General features: G+C 38.6%; 1 protein-coding gene across 1 annotated transcript in view; it reads right to left on the bottom strand.

Annotated features, from left to right (window-relative positions):
- jarid2a (jumonji and AT-rich interaction domain containing 2a) overlaps positions 1 to 17108 on the bottom strand; it is a 105470-nt gene that overhangs the window by 17290 nt on the left and 71072 nt on the right. The window contains exons 7-13 of the mRNA XM_066682931.1: positions 16047 to 16409; positions 13326 to 14049; positions 3994 to 4472; positions 2406 to 2498; positions 1608 to 1726; positions 1002 to 1072; positions 389 to 503 (exon numbers count right to left, since the gene is read on the bottom strand). Of these exons, the coding sequence (XP_066539028.1) occupies positions 389 to 503; positions 1002 to 1072; positions 1608 to 1726; positions 2406 to 2498; positions 3994 to 4472; positions 13326 to 14049; positions 16047 to 16409 (1964 nt within the window). The remainder of the gene's footprint in view (positions 1 to 388; positions 504 to 1001; positions 1073 to 1607; positions 1727 to 2405; positions 2499 to 3993; positions 4473 to 13325; positions 14050 to 16046; positions 16410 to 17108) is intronic.

Raw genomic sequence — 17108 nt, 5'->3', positions numbered from 1 at the left:
AGGAATGAGGTGAAAGAGTGTTGACACCAACATCAAAGGGACTGAAGTCAATAACTGTGCACCTATGTAGTGAACCTGTGAAGTACATAGAGCTCAAAAACTACTCCTCTAAACTACACATGCTGGCCTTGGGTTCATATGCATCTGCTCCAAAGAGTCTAATTCTAGTGCAGATAATGCAAACAATGTGCAATGAAACGCCTGTGTAAGCAAAGAATGCACCTTAATGTAGCTGTAATTTACTAATTACAAGGAGTGTCCATATAGTTCTGTGCATCTGCTTGTGATTTTACACACATATTTTAGCCTCAGTTAAAAATATAATATTTTTATATAATATTTATATACCATCTAAGAAATAAAAATATAATTATCATTAAAGTCTTACCAAATGCAATCAGCACCAGTGTGTAGGTAATCTATGTATGGAAGGCTATTCTGGTCCCTGGACCAACATGAGGTAGAAAAGACCATGCCTATATTCAGCCAGGGGATGGTCACTCCTGTTCACAACAACAAACAAGCAATGAAAAAGTCAGAACTTTTCAGAGATGAACTGTAAATGAATACACTGAGTGTGTTGAAGGTGAAATAAGGTCACATGTAATTTGTGTAAACAGCTTTATTGGTTATAGTAGGGTCTTTTTTTTGTCTATGGCTTGTGGTTAGGATGCAGTGTTCTTTTTGGTTTCTTACTAATACACTTTGTTGTGGCTGTTTCTTTTTAACGGCTAGAATAAAGCAGAATAAGGTGGAGAGATATTTGATGAAGAGTTTTAGTTTAGACGTCTATTAAATATTTCCACATTTCCAATTACATTACATTAGAATCTGTACTACACTATAATCAAGAGACAGAATAAAACTATAGACCTAAAACTATATTATAAAATTATTATTGTTGCAGCCTACACCACAAACTGCCTTGGACACTGTCTATAAAGCTGAACTGAACTGAACAGAATAGACTTCCATTGAGGGGTCCAGAAGAGTGGGCTCACCTGGCACAGCACCAAGATGACGCAGGATGGATCCTGAGTTATTGGAAAGGACAGTGAGATTCCATCCATGCCTGGAATGAGTGAGAAATGAAGTGTTGAGCTTAGAATTCAGAATGCACACCGGAATTGAAAAAAAATAATAATAAATTTCCTGATAAATATACTTAATATTATTTAAAATTCATACACATAATTCTAGATGTTTATTAAATGTGTAATCCAAGCACATTACTAAACAATTATTTGGAACTAATGTTTTTAAAAATATAAAACCAGATAATTCTATATGTCACGCCGTCTTGCACAGTGGCTTTTCCTTCAGGTAAAAGTCCAAACTCTTAATTCCCAAGATCCATCTGGGAATGACATTCCAGTGGCAGTGATGCCACTTCCTTAGGGCTATTTTAAGCATGAATGATGATAAGTTAATAATAATATGTATAATTTATATATAAATACTTAATAACTTTAATAACTTAATAACTTAAATACTTAATAACAATAATTAATAATTACTTATTAGTAATTGATAATTATGTCAACAGTACATGTTATTTACATATTAATTGAATACTTTAACATTTTAACAGTTCTGTGGGTTCTTACTTTGAAAATGGCTCAGACTTGCCCACAGGAAATCCACTCCCATGAGTCTTTGTGTCTACTCGTCCACAATGAACTGCGACATGGCATAATTTTTCCTCTACCAGTCTCCAGTACTCTTGCTGTGAAACAAAAACAGTGAAAAATTGTATTTATTTTTGAAAATTATAACTATAACTCCTAAAATTTGGTAGCCAGTTTGAAGCCTTTCTTTTGTGTTTACATTTGATTTGTAAAGGTAAATTATATCTTGCAGTGTCAGAAACAGCAAAAGAAAGTTATTTAAGTTAATAAAAACATTTATAGAGTTAGCACAAATGCTAATTATAGGTTATAAGCTTCCATAACTTGTTAGCTGTAGCCATGTGGCTACAGTGCACAACTACAGAAGAAAACTTCAAACACAGCTTGTCTTGGCTGACTACGTATGAGGTAAGTATATTTCAAAGAACTATCAGATATTGAAAATTTTTGCCACTAGTTTCACTCTTTCACCTCATTCCTCATTGGTTTTGGAACTAGTTCGCTTTCATTTATATGTCATTATCAGTAAGATCTTCCTGCTTTCTTTGGCAACTGAAAGAGTTCTTTGTCTATGGACTTTCTGAAAACCATGGTTTGCTAACTTAAACCAACTGTATAAAGTATGTCCAAGTGTTTGTAGACCAGCTGTCAGTTCTACTACATGCCTTCTCATAAAAGTAGAGGCTGATAAACTACATATTAATACACTCAATTTCAGGGAAAAATGCTGGAAAAGCAAAGGATATTGCTTAGTTTTGTTGAAAAGAACAGCTGTACCTCAATTTCAGCTGTATCTGGCTCTCTACTGAAGCACATGTTCATGGTGTTCCTTGCTGCCCGGTAGAATGTCATTAGGGAGAAGGATTTTCCCTGCAAATGTGCACATGAAATGAAAATGAAAAATAATCCTGCCAGAAGGTAATTTCAACAGAAAATGTCAAGCATTATTCACATGTACACTTTGTTACCAGTTACAGAAACTATCTAACTTCTGTGTTAACTGAGGAAATTCAAGTTATTTCTAGAAAAGTCTGTTCACATGGTCACTTCACAAAAACTCTCTTTCAGTTTTTTGACAGAAAAAACATGTCCTGTCATTTATAATGGTATTTTCATGGCAACATCTGGACTGCATTGAAACAGTGTTTAGGGGGATAATAAAAGTAACCCAGAACTGTCCTGTCCTGGGTGTAATGTGAAAAATGCTTAAGGGTTAGGCCCATGCTAACAACACTGGCTACCTAGCTGTTAACACCATTCTTAATTGAGCACCCTGCTCGAGAGGATTTTCCACGCTCAAGTTTTGAATTGGGTGGGGTGTAGCCATTTTGGGGGAAGGGTCAGGGCTGTTCCTCTCTGTGAATGCTATGGACCAATGTCTCCTGGATCTATGACTGCCTACCTCATAAATTGTATATGGCCCACCTAATGGGAGAAGGATTGATATTTGCACCCATTACTTTTGACATTGGTGAGATGCCATACTAATTGGCCTTTAAAGGCTAAGCACCAGCTATATGAAAGTGTCAAACAAATAAATACAGTGGAATTTGTATTCCTAACTTGTGTTTATTGATAGTCAGAAAACATGTTATTTCTTAGTAATTCAAGGAATAAGTGTTCGGAAACTCTAATAGGCGTCTTGCCTGTGATGTAGATGGTGGACAACAACTCTAGAATTGCAGTTAATTTAATGCAAAATGATGAAAAGGTGTGTTGTTTTTGGCTGCAATAATTCAATGTACAGTGGGACATCTGTGCACAAATGGCCCAAAGATCCCAAAATATCCAGAAAATGGACTAAATTTGTCAACTTTAAACAGGCACTTTGGAAAGGACCATCCGCTCACTCCGTTATCTGTAGCTCATTTCACTGGCGCTTTTCCAACAATATGGGCATGTAAGGAAACCAACTAAAGGTGTTCAAGAGGTAAGTACACTTACTTCATCTGTTTTAGGCGGAGGTCCATTAAGTGGTGCTTAGCCTTTAAGGAGGGTCCAATATGGTACTTTATATACACTCGCCAAGAAAAAAGTTTGGTAGGTACAAAGAGTTTAAAAGTAACTTTAAATGTAGAACAGTGGTGTTTAGAGTCCATTTGTGTTCCTTAAAGATGACTATTGTAAGCTTGAATTATAGGTCTGTGTAAAATAAAACAAACAATATTCTGGAGATGATTGTACCCTTGAGGGTACCACTACAGTGACAAATTTTCCATGTAATCCTAGTCTAAAACTGCTACTGGCTCTTGATGTTTGTGGATGGAAGGTTTTCCATTTGCTGTGAAATAGTAAAAAATAACTGTGTTGTAAATAACTTAAAATAACACAGACTGAGCCGAACGATGGGGTCCCAAAACTGTACCTTATAGATGCATTTGTGCAGCTCGTTCAGCAGCCCATCCTCCTCTGCTTTCTTGTCCTGACGTTTCGGGCGCCCAGTCCTGATGATAGGGTCTAGTTCACGGAGACGCTCTCGGACACCGCTCCGGTGCAATGCTCCATTTACCAGGCCGTTCTTGGGCTCACAGCGGGGCAACACCAGTGCAGCATGCTGGGAGATATCAGCCTGGCCTTCCAGAGATCCATTCTTCCTCTCCATGCCATCCTTCTCACTCAGCACTTCTTTCTCCAGCTGAGCCCTCTGGCTTGGAGACAGAGTGTCGTAAGACAGCAGGTACTGGCAGTAGGCCTCTTGGAGTTTGGCCAGTCTGTCCTGGGCAGAGCGGGGGATTCCCAGCAGGTCAGCCAGTCGGCCCCACGTCTTTACATCCGTCACCTGCTGCATGCCCCCCATCTCATTCAGGAGCTGGAAGAACCTAGCCAGATCCAACTCGCAGCCTCCTACACAAAGGACAAAAAGGTGTGAGGAGGACTGATTCAAAACATCTCTTAAATAGAAAAGGCACAGACCATGAAGCAAAGCAAGAATGACTGTTTTCAGCAATGTTGATATTAGAGCTGAAACAATTCAAGAAACTCAACTACTAAAAACAAGAAAAAATAAAAATAGGCAAGAATAGTTTAGCTGGACTGCCATTAGCCATATAGCCAATGTCACAGAAGTGTTCCTGTCAGAAACAGGAAAGCCTAAAATACATACACTTGTCATTGGAAGGTCTGGAGAAGCTTTGGTGCTTCATATCAGTGTCTTTGTTTACATGTGGTTTTTATTATATGATTATGTTATACAGAAAATATGGAGGGCAGGACTAATAAATGCAGAAATGAAAAAAGAAGCACAGAGCTTTGCTCATAATATCTAACACCTGCATCAGTGTTTTTCTTGTATAAGACAAATTCAGTAGTCCTCCTCTCTCTGTGAGATATAATACATGTGTAAATATTGCAGAGTTCTGAGCAGTCCTGCTGAGCTTGTGAACTAACCAAAGCTGAGCTGAGGCTCTGGCTAACGTGCATGTTGTCGCGCCAAACACAGCCCCAGAAACAAACAAATACGGAGGGTGTTCCTGTCTTATTTCCTATTATTTATATACAGTATATGAAACTTTGCAAATTACCTCATCCAGCTCCTCTGTGTGATAACCCTTTATTTGAGGCTCTGAGCTCTTTCTTGAGTTACTGAACCTCGACACGCCAACGGATGAAGCCACAGTTCACACTGAAGAACATACTCTTCTTTGGTTCCATCTGGGAACTAATTTTTCTGTTTCACAAACCAGTTTATATCACTGGAAATGTGCTGAACAGTTCCATGTTTAGTTCACAAACTGGAACCTTTCCAGTTCCTCATTGTGGAAACACGCTCTGTGAAATATGGCTGAACTAACAACAATGGTGTAGTAGCGCCACCTTAAGTTCTCTTTGTGAAATATGGCTGAACTAACAGCAGAATGTGAAATAACGTTCCTAACCGCGCAACAGTCAGTCTGTAAGAGAAAATGCAGGTAGGCGGGCCGGCAATAATTATATCCATGTACCTGTATGCAGCTGTACCTGTATGTTTCAGACAGCCGACATTTACAGTTGCAAAACGCAACAGTCTCATGTTATCTCTCTCTCTCTCTATCTCTCTCTCTCTCTCTCTCTCTCTCAGACTCACAAAGACACCTCCTCTTCTTCACACAGTGATACATAAAAAAGCAAAATACATCAGGTTCTATAAGTAGCAATTATAGCATGAAAAGCACCAATCCAAATTCAGCCAGCCTGTTCTGTTTAGTTTGTTTACAATATGTAGGGTAGGACAAGTATAAAACATTTCAAAATATTAAATAAATGTACACTATTCAGTCATAAGATTGTATGATATTTTGTGTTAGTAATAAAAATCTATAATAATAATTTTTATTTGATTTTATTTGAATTTGTGTGAATAGCTGCACCATGTTCAACTGAGCAAGCAGCTGAGCTCACAGACAGCATTCAAAACAATTGTCACATACATTGTGCAGTGACATTTTTTGCAAACTTGCATTTTGCAAACTTGCACACACACACACACACAAATAAAACACCATATCTACCTCATTCATGAGATACGATTCTGCCAGAACTTTATATTTTTGCCTCCTACAAATGCCACAAAGCCTTTAAAGAAAACAGTAAAAGTTAATGTTATGCCTGAGCTGAGGTTGAAACTGGTAGTTGCAAACTTGCATAACTTAGAGACAATGTTTATGTATTACTATGCTTTTTTCAATTATTACCTCAGTTGCAGGTTGCATGTATACTTTATTTCTTTGAATTTTTTAATTATTACAAAAAAGTAAATTGATATATGTTAATTTATATAATAGTATATTAATGCATTAAAAAATAATATTTTCATTTAAGTTTTACTGTATGCCATCTAAGAAATAAAAATGTTGAGTTTTTAATACAAAAAAGTTGTTTTAAGAGACTTACTCATTTACTATTGCTCTTTCATAAAGCAAAGAATATTTCTTATCAGATCACTCATATAATCGATGAAATAATCAGTGGAATACTTGATTATTAAACTAGTCGATAGCTGCAGACCTAGTTGATACTGAAATGTTTTAATAGCTGTTTAATTGTGATTCACAACAGACATGAATCATAACTAATACTTTGTTCACACAGGGCAAATCAGCTTTCTGTTTTTCAAATCTGTGAATCAGTGTTCACATTGGACAAATCTGATTTGTAGGGTTAAATCAATCTTTCTTAACCTTTCTTCTTCTTTCTTAAAGCAGCCTTAAAACAGAATATTGAATTAAATAAATCAATAAATACAGGCACCAGCTATAATCAGCCATAATATTTTTAACATACGTTATTGAAAATAAAGCTGCGACAGCATGTTTTTTTTATTGAACTAATTTGCTTGAGAATTAAATTTGTTTATGGACGCATCGACGGTGTCCACTCACAATGTGAACTCACTGCCCCACTCCATCAATAGTGTGCAAAAACCTAGATGGAAAATAGTGATTAAATGTGTCACTGAGAATTTTTAGATGTTGAGGGATGAGGACAGAATATTCTATATCTGAATATTCTATATCTATATATTCTATTTTTCAGATAAAAAATTTTCCTCCAACCATCGGGAAACTAACCTGGACACCCGCTTTTACCTACCCACTGGTTGTAAATGATATGAAGCTGAAATTATTCAGGCCCAACAGTTGTAGTTTTATTTCTGGCCACACCACTGTTCTGACCTGCATTTTCATGATAAAGTTTTGTAACTCATTTTTATGTTAGCAATATCAGAATATCTTTGATGGCACCCCGGCAAAGCTAGACGGCACCCCAGGGTGCCACGTCACCACAGTTGAGGAAGACTGGGTTAAAAATAGACACATTTGGAGCTACACTGTTTTTCATACAACTCTATTTCCAAAATAGCTGGGACATTTTGTAAAAATGAATGAAAACAAAATGCATGATATGTTAATTGTCTTGTATACTGTTATAGTAAATATGCAGATGTAAATACGCTGGCAGGAAGAACCACATACAATTATTCCCAAGAAATTCAGTTTCAAGCCCAAGTTGTTTTTGTCCAAGAAGGAAGCATACCCACTTGTTCTGACTTTACACCAATCAGCCATAATATTATTTTTTATACACTCACTGCCCATTCTCTCAGCTCCACTGTCCTCAGGAGCACTTTGCAGTTCTACAATTACAGACTGGAGTCCATCTGTGCTCTGTATACCTACTTTGTCCCCTTTCACCCTGTATTTCAATAGTCAGGACCACCACAGAGCAAGTATGATTTGGGTATTGGATCATTCTCAACACAGCAATGACACTGACGTGGGGGTGTGTTAGTGTGTGTTGTACTGGTAAGACTGGATCAAACACAGCAGTGCTGCTGGAGTTTTTAAAGCCCTCAATGTCACTGCAGGAATGAAAAAGTCCACCAACCAAAAATATCTGTGTCTAACTGAGTGGACAGTGAGTGGAAACACTGCTTAAAAACATCAGAAGCCCTACTGTGTCTGATCCACTCGTACCAGCACAACACACATGAACACACCACCGCCACGTCAGAATGATACTCCACCATATCATACCTGCTCTGTGGAGGTCCTGGTCATTGAAGAAGAGGGTGAAAGGGGAAAATTAAAGTATAAAGAGCAACAAATGGACTATAGCCTGTGATTATAAAACTACGTAGTGCTTCTGTCTTTATATTGATGAAAATAATTTAGAGGCAATTCAAAAGCTCTTTAAGTTACATTTCTTAACTCAGACTTGCGATTTACTTTCAATTTAGGCTAAAATTTCACTCTTTCCTTCTGTGATTTCAATATGAAGATGAGTAATTTATAAGTCATATAAATTAGGTGTGTAAATATCCAGCATCTCATTCACTTAGATTATTTTTTTAAGGATATGATTATATTTTATTTAATTTGTTAATTCTTGTATATTTCCACCTGACATGATTTATTTGCTAAAATAATTATGACTATTATATTATATAGGTGTAATTATTTTTTATAAATATATTTTATACTATATAAGTATGAATATATCATTATTTTACATTTGCCAAATATATGTGTACAGTTTCCAGCTGGTCCTAACAACAAAGCCTTGTGTGTACACATTATTTTCAAAGATTTAATAAGTAAATTCAGCTACATTACTGTGCATCCATAAAAAGGAACACCTATGATTGTGGGGACACTCTGTTCCGTCTGGCTTGTCTGTAAGCCTTTATTCACTGCTTGAATTGCCACAGAAGCTCATTTGTAACTCGAGTTGTTTAGTTTTTGGCCTGTCTACTTTCATGCATTTAGCAGGAAAGTTTGTGTGCGTGTGTGGGGGGGTGGACGATTACTGATGTGCAGACTGACCAATTAAATGTTTATAGACAAGGTTATCGACCAATAACGGTAACTCTACAGTCAAACCGTCCAATCCAAAGATTTTAGGCTACTTCAACACGCCTCCTTCTCACTCAAGCGAACCAATCAGAGTAGGGGAGGGCGGGACTTGTTTGTGAACGAAACGCTTCTCGAAGTTCTATGTAAGCTCTAGAAAAACAAAATCCCGGAAGTTTGTGAAATTCATTTTTGTAAGCCTAAAAAAGAGGACATGTCCGGGTAAAAGAGGACGTCTGGTCACCCTAAGTAATCCGAAACGGCAAAAATAAATCCGACTTACCCACCTATGGAGCAGGAATAGAGCAATTTTCCTCATCTCTGTTCGTGCTTTTCAATGTTTGGAGTTTTATTCGTTGTCTAAAAACACCTCCAGATGCTGTTTTTGTGCCGTGAGCAGAGAGAGAAGGCCTAGCATACTGGACCCATTTACAGACACAGGGGCTTCGTAAAAACACATTAGACCGGTTCTGAGCATGCAAAGGGACTGGAGAGGAATTTTTTTTTTTTTTAAGTGTTTTTTGATTACAATTGTTTACGTCACCAAGGACAAAATAAAGTGGGATACACTGGAACAGCTTCACATTGGGCTTAGAGAAACACTACGTAATATCTTTACTTTAAAATTACAACTTAAATCATTGTGATGCTTCCCTGAGCTGTAATAGAAAGAACAGAATCTATGTTATTGCTCCTTTAGTCCCCGCACTGCAGAAACTGCATTATTTAATATTTGGAGGAGGGTAGGAAACCGCCCCCACCTCCCTCCCAATGATTTCAGTACAGTGCTGTAAAAATGGATTACAGTAGAGGGAGCCCCAGTACCAAAAACCCAAATCTTACCGAGTGTTCCTTTAAAGTGTGCAGTGTATGGAAGCAAATCTGTCTCATCAGACTTTGAAATATTTTTTTAAAAAAAATCAGTGTTACAAATTCAATAGTGTTAATATTCCAAAGTCTGATGAGACAGATTTGCTTAAATACAGTGCCCAATATCAAGTATCAGATAGATGTCAGTGTTTAGTTTTCTGATCCATGCCTAATCATCTAACATCAGTAATTGATAATACTCTCATGGCAGAATGCCACCAAACCCTCCGAAATATTCCAACATCAATTCTGAAGACTTCACACAGTAGAAGCCATTGTGTCTTTTTTTCTGTGATATTGTCACAGTAAACGACTGATCAGATGTTTGTGTAAAAATATTATAATAAAATATTACAAAAGCAGTACACCTTCAGAGTACCTCTTATATCCAAACTATGAATCATTTAATTTCCTTTCAAAGCCATTTTAAAGTAAAAAATATTTTCAGTTGAAACTTCTTACACAGGTCTTCAAATCCAGACCTTGCATCCATGTTTCATGCAGGGCCGAAGACAGAGATGTGTCTCTCGCTCAGTGTTCTAACGAGTTGTGCTATTGATCATCTAATATAAAATAGCTAAGGATTGTACAGAAAGTCGGTAGATTCTTTTTTCTTTAACTCCCTAGAAGGTCTGAAAATTCATATCTAGTGGCAACATCACTAACTTTTGACCCAGACTCAACAAGCAGCTATCTGCAACTGCCAATGCACCTGACTGGCCAGGTATAGTGTCATATTGATTGACCATTTCAAATTCCTGGCTTGGAACCTGCATCCAAGAACCAGATTTGAAGACATAATGCAAGTTATTTCAGTCTTAAGTGGTCAGCTGGTTGAACAACCAAAAACAAACTGTTGAATCAGAACAGGCTTGACACAGAAAGAGAGTCCTTGCCACTGATCTCTATATAAGATAACTGGACATTCGTTTTTGTGTACTCTTGATTTTTCACAGAAACTCAGAGGGGCTACTAGTGCCAGCTGAGTGTGTAAGGGGCCAATGTGGGCAGTGCTGGAGTGGCACTGAGAGGCTGCCCGGAGCTGGAGGACTGGCAAGCATGAGGCTGGTCTCTTGGCACATCATCTCTGTCTACAGGTGTCCAGATTGAGCTGGCTCACCAAGCCTTGGCTCTGGGACAGCCACAGATCCAGCGTGATCTAATCAAAGAGAGCTGCTGGTGTCTTGACACTCTCTACCCAGAGCACGCAGGCCAGATGCTCAAGAGAGAGAGTGGACACTTCTACTCAGATCAGGAAGGCAACAAGGGAGAAAAGAGGGGTATCTGCAGCACAGAAACCAGTCAAGTAAACATGGGTCTTCCAAGAGATCAATAGAGATGACTAACAGAGTTACTTACTTTTCAAGGTAGGCTGTAAGTTGTTTGCAGATGATGTCACGCCACTGCCTGAACTGCAGATGGAGGGCAGGGAGTGTTTTCATACACAGGGAGCTTTGTCAAACACTCTTGTAATGCCTGTGGTTTGTTATTTATTGTTGCTCAAAATAATTGCAACTGATAAGTCGTAAGGAATGTGTATCAAATACCAAAAGTTGTTGTTCATGAGTAAGAAAATAGCTAGAATTTGACTGAAAACATGAGCTGCATGATATGCGTTCTGGACAAGAATTAAGGCAGCTTCCTGTTCAGAAGCTTGTTGTTCGAAATTAGGTGTGTTACTTGCAGAACACAATACTCACTTCTCATTAGCACATGAGGCTGAAGTCAGCTTTTAATTCACCAATGTCCTGTTCCACTTTAAAAGTGACATTCACAATTGTAATCCAAAAACACTTTTTATACAATCTAAGAAATTTCCTCACCCCTTGCTAGTGTACAAAAAAAAAAAATAAAATAAAAAAAACCCGTGGCTCCATCAGACCTGCTAGGCTTCCTCTCTCTCTGTTCACAGCAGAAGTACGGCAATGAGCGCTCCAAACCTTAAAAATCATGAAACGATATGTAGAAACAAAGTTGTTTTTCTCCTCAAACATACGGTCCTTGTATAAACTCCATAGAAAATCAAGAACTGGAGGGCTCTGGAGGTCTATAGTCACCACTACCAAGAGTCAGCTAGAGTGCTCTACTGGAAAAGTGGAACTGTGTTCTCTAAAAGTGAAATGTACTTTTGTATATTAGGGATGGCCAATATGATATTATAATGAATTATGTCACATTGTTTTTCTGAGCATATTTTGATGTAATACATCAACATGTACATTTGTACATAAAGATTACTGAAAAAATTCCCTGGATGGGGCGTCAGTTATTCGCAGGGTGACGCATACACACACATTCACTCACTCCTATGGACACTTTTGAGTTGTCAATCCACCTACAAAGGTGTTTTTGGACCATGGGAGGAAACCCACGTGGACACAGGGAGAACACACCAAACTCCTCACAGACAGTCACCTGGAGTGGGACTTGAACCCACAACCTCCAGGTCCCTGGAGCTGTGTACCCAAATGTGCTTTTAATGAAATATAATTATTGTCATTGAATTTCATTCCTGTATGTTAAGTGTTGAGTACAAAAAATGCTGGTGCTTTAATCAAACTTTAGAAACTTAATAAACATCCAAAGATTTTTTTTCACTCTTGCCTATGAAAAGAAACTGTGAATGTAATCCACTTTATAAAGCAATTTACACAGTTTCATCACATAGTTACAAAACCTGTCCAATTACAGCTCACTGTAAACAGTCAGAGTGTCAACGATCATTAAACAAACCCTGTAAAACTATATGCAAAAGCAGTCTATACTAAAATCAATGATTATTTAAAGTTCCTGGCAAAACTCAGCAGCTAAAATTCAGCATGATTTAACCCTTTCCAATCACAGCTAACCGCGACTGCCAAAGTCAGCACGACTAATCTGACTTTATTAATACTCAACAAAAATTCAGAAGAGTGGCCCTAAATACTACCTAATCACAGCTTACTTTCAAGTGTAAATGTATCGAATATGTATGGATATGAAAGCATGTGGAACTCTCAATTAATATTTAAGGATTAAAAGTAATTAAAGGAAAACTACGTAATATTTATATATTAAAACTACAGCTTCAAAATCTTTGTGATGCTTCATTAACCTGTATTAGGAGGAATATAGCTTCTATTGTTGCTATGTTGGGCTCAGCACTTCATGAAGTACACTAGGGGAAGCCCGAGGAAAAGAGAAAAAAAATTGCAGTGTTCATTTAACAGGAAAGTACTAAAAATGCAAGCCAAAAGACCTGAAAAGAATGTACTTACCTACTGAACTTCACTAAAAAGGACACAGTGAATACTGGAATGTGAGATATTATACACTGTTTTTTCATATGTATAATTTTGGTAAAAAAATAAATAAATACATTTCGGAGAGTAGCTTGTACTGGCATGATTGTTTTTGTTGGAAATAAAGTAAATGTAGGTTGTTCTTTCTACAGTATAATATGCTACTAATATATCATATAATTATTGAGCTATATTTAATGTTTATAGAGCATTCATACCGATGAGCGGTGACTCCTCCATGTTGATGCCCTGAGCCCGCAGGTGTTTTCTGATGCAGGCAAGCCGCTGCACGTTTGGGCCCCAACGGCGGCCAAGTTTGTGCACGTGTTGCACGTGAGAAACAAAGCGCATCTCCTCCTTCAACTTACACTCAGGCCTCCATCCCGCCGGCGGGACCACGCGGAACAACCCGAAAGGTTCTGCCCGGTGCCGGACCAGCTCCACAAATGACAGTGGGTCATGGAATTCACGGGGTGCTGGATGGAAGACGGGAACCTCAGTCATCTCGGGGACCGTGCCTCGTTTTCCCTGCTCCCGTTCCTGGGTCACTACAGGTTTGGGAGGACTGGCCGGCTCAAGTGGTTTGACCGGCTTGGCTGGCTCACTAATTTTGACCGGAACGCATGACCTGGGCGGTTTAGCTGGTTTGGGAACTGTGGCTGGTTTGGGGACATCCCTGGTGGGGTTCTGGGTTGAGGTAGTAGGGCTGCTCCTGGCCCGAGTTGTGGCTGGACAGTGTGTCTGTTTGACGAACATGAGCTTCCCAGCTGAGGCTCGTCTGGGTCTGTGGGACCCGTTCACTTGTGTCGTTCCTGCACGGGTTCCTGCTGCTGATGTTGTCCCCTGAGCCGTTCTCCTGCTCCTAGTGTCCAAAGGAACCACTTGCAATTTGACCTTTTTGACCTCCACCTCCATCCCTGCTTCCGTAAGATCTGCTCCCACCTAGAGTTGGGCAAATGGACAACATAACATATTATTTCTCAAAATCAAGATGTTTTTTTAAATTAATATTATATTATAGTAATCTTTTCTCTCTCTGAGATTACATGCAAGTGTGTGAAGATTTTTTTTATTTAGCGTTATACTTGTATAGCCTTCCTAAAAATCCAGAGACGCTTTACATTCATTAATTCATTCAATCTACACACAGTGGTGAGAAGCGGCAGCCAAACAGGCACAGTGTACTCTCAACCAGGAACGCCTGTCCAACTTGAGAACTGCATCAGGCACTAGGGCCAATCCATATCTGGTTGCACACACATACAGACATTCATTCACATTCACACTCATAAGTATTCATTCATTCATTCATTGTCTTCAACCGCTTACCCAATTCAGGGTCACGGTGGGTCCGGAGCCTACCCGGAATCTCCGGGCGCAAGGCAGGAACACATCCTGGAGGGGGTGCCATCCCTTCACAGGGTGACACACACCCACACATTCACTCACACACTCACACCTACGGACACTTTTGAGTCACCAATCCACCTACCAACATGTGTTTTTGGACTGTGGGAGGAAACCGGAGCACACGGAGGAAACCCATGTGGACACGGGGAGAACACTCCAAACTCCTCACAGATAGTCACCTGGTGTGGGTGACCCCACAACCTCCAGGTCCCTGGAGCTGTGTGACTGCGACACTACATGCTGCACCTCCGTACCGCCTATGAGTATAATGTTGAACCTTTAGTAAATACAAGATAAATGCTGATTTAACTGTACTTGTAAGAGGGGTTTCCAGTCTGCTCTCAGGATTTTTCTGTAAGACTTTACATCGATCAACCATAATGTTACGACCACCTCCTTGTTCTACGCTCACTGGCCATATATGACACTACATAGATTTATAATTACAGACTATTGTCTATTTGTTGCTCTGTATACATTATCTTCCCCCTATCACTCTGTTCTTCAATGTTCAGGACCTTCACAGCTCTGACATGTCATGTGGTGATGTGTTGTACTGGTAGAGTGTATCAGACAGCAGTGCTGCTACATTTTTTGTTACTTTCTATGTACAGTGAAGGTGGTGGATTTATTTTAGTGTTGTCAAAGTTAACACTTGTGATTAATCTGTAAACGATGAGACATTTATTTGTTTTAATGCAAATTCGTCATGTTACCAAATTTGGTCACAACATCCCTCTGTAAATTAACTCATTTTACAGAGCCTAGCAACATATTAGGGGTTTTATGAGGTGATGTAAACACAGCGTCGCAACTGTTGATTTCAGCAGATAGGACAGAAAGTTTATTTTAATAATAAATCTTAAATATGAATTAACTAACTCTCCCTCTCCCTCTCTCTCTGTCTCTCTACTACACACATGCACAAACAGCTGCTGCAAGAAGTTCAGCACCTTTTTTCCCCTCTCATGCCTGGCTTAATCCACATGTTTATTGCTGAGAAAATTGTTGAAGCTGGAATATGGAGATGTTTTATTGTCTGAGCTGTGAGCTGTAATTTTCTGTAATTTTTAAAGCTTGTGCCCAAGCTTCGTTGTGTTTGATGTCATGTCTCTCTGAAACTTTAATGACCAAATTAAAAGATTCTAATTTAAATATAAAACTACCCAGAAATCTTACAATAAAGTTGCAGTTTGTCATGCATACCACTCAGCGCATTAATTTACAAGGAAATACTGGCATTTTAACTTGCGATTAATTATAATTAATCACAGAATGTATTTATGATTAACTTGATCAATTTCATAAATCAATTGACACCACTAATTTACTTATATATTATATTTAAATTGATTTAAGTTTGATACACTTGGCAAATTTATTTTTCAGATGTTTGAAGATACACACATTCATTAAGGAGGGTTTTTGGGCAGTTGTTCTGTGGCTTTTATATTTTTCTTATTAATATATGAATTATACAGTATCGACCAAAGTTAAGAAATATATTGCGATATAAAATTAAGCCATACCTTCTCCATCTGCCTCTTTGACTGCCGTAGTCCATCTCGTCTAGGTGGACATGCATCGGGTCTGCAGTTGGTCAGTGCGCTGAGCCTCGGGCAGAGTCCATTTGTCGTAGATGATAGCACCTGTTTCCTGGCTTTTCCTGAGTTGATGTGCTGAAGGTGTGCGTGGGTGTGCTGCGAGCTCAGGTGTCGTCTGTGTGCGCTCAGGTCCAGCTTGGCCTCTTTCAGCAGTCTGGCTTTGGTGTAGGTCACATGGCCCTTGGGGTATTTCACAGCTTTGGTCAGGGGAGGAGGAGGGAAGTCTTCCTTCCGTGCTTTCCGGCTGTTGGCGGACACTTCTCTCTGGGGTCGCTGCACTTTATTCAGCTGGGGGAGGGAAAAGTAAAGTTAGAGCAGTGTTCCAGGTCATACAGTTGTATGTAAAGGTTTGGTACCCCCTGGTAAAATAACATGTTCTGTTGAGTTTTTAAGTAAAAAAAGTTATCGCATCCTCTACAGAGAACACATACATACATATGTGAAATGTAGACAGGCCTTTGCACATATATTATCACTGTCATAAATATACAATGTATCATCATCAGTTTCTCTTTACACTGTGTAAATTTCTATGAATTCTCCAAAACGACTCTCTACCAGGGGTGTCAATATAAACATTATATATATATATGTTTTTTTTTTTAAATACAGAAGTGGCACGAAGATATGCAGTGTGAATTGAATACAGTTAATTTGTTTAAATTAACTTGGATGGTTGATTATCCAAGCTGCCTAGGCGAACTGAGCAGAAAGAACTAGCCTGAACTGGAACAAATTATCCACATGTTCATCGCTTGTTTGGACCGAACAGGGACCATGTGCTGACACTGCTAAATAGGAGTATCATATACTGATGCTAATACACTGAATATACAAAAATAGCTGTTAACATAGTAACAAGTGAGAGCAGCTTTTTCAAACTAAGTATCGAATCTGAATGAATGAAAGAAAGATCACGCTAAAAGGATGTTTAAAGCTTAAGATTCATAGGCATGAATTTGCTGGAGTGAGTGAGCCATGTTATTC

Source organism: Hoplias malabaricus, chromosome 10 (genome assembly GCF_029633855.1).
Source record: "Hoplias malabaricus isolate fHopMal1 chromosome 10, fHopMal1.hap1, whole genome shotgun sequence".
NCBI lineage: Eukaryota > Metazoa > Chordata > Actinopteri > Characiformes > Erythrinidae > Hoplias > Hoplias malabaricus.
The sequence above is the reverse complement of the archived record's forward strand: the minus strand, read 5'-3'. Positions and strand labels throughout refer to the sequence as shown.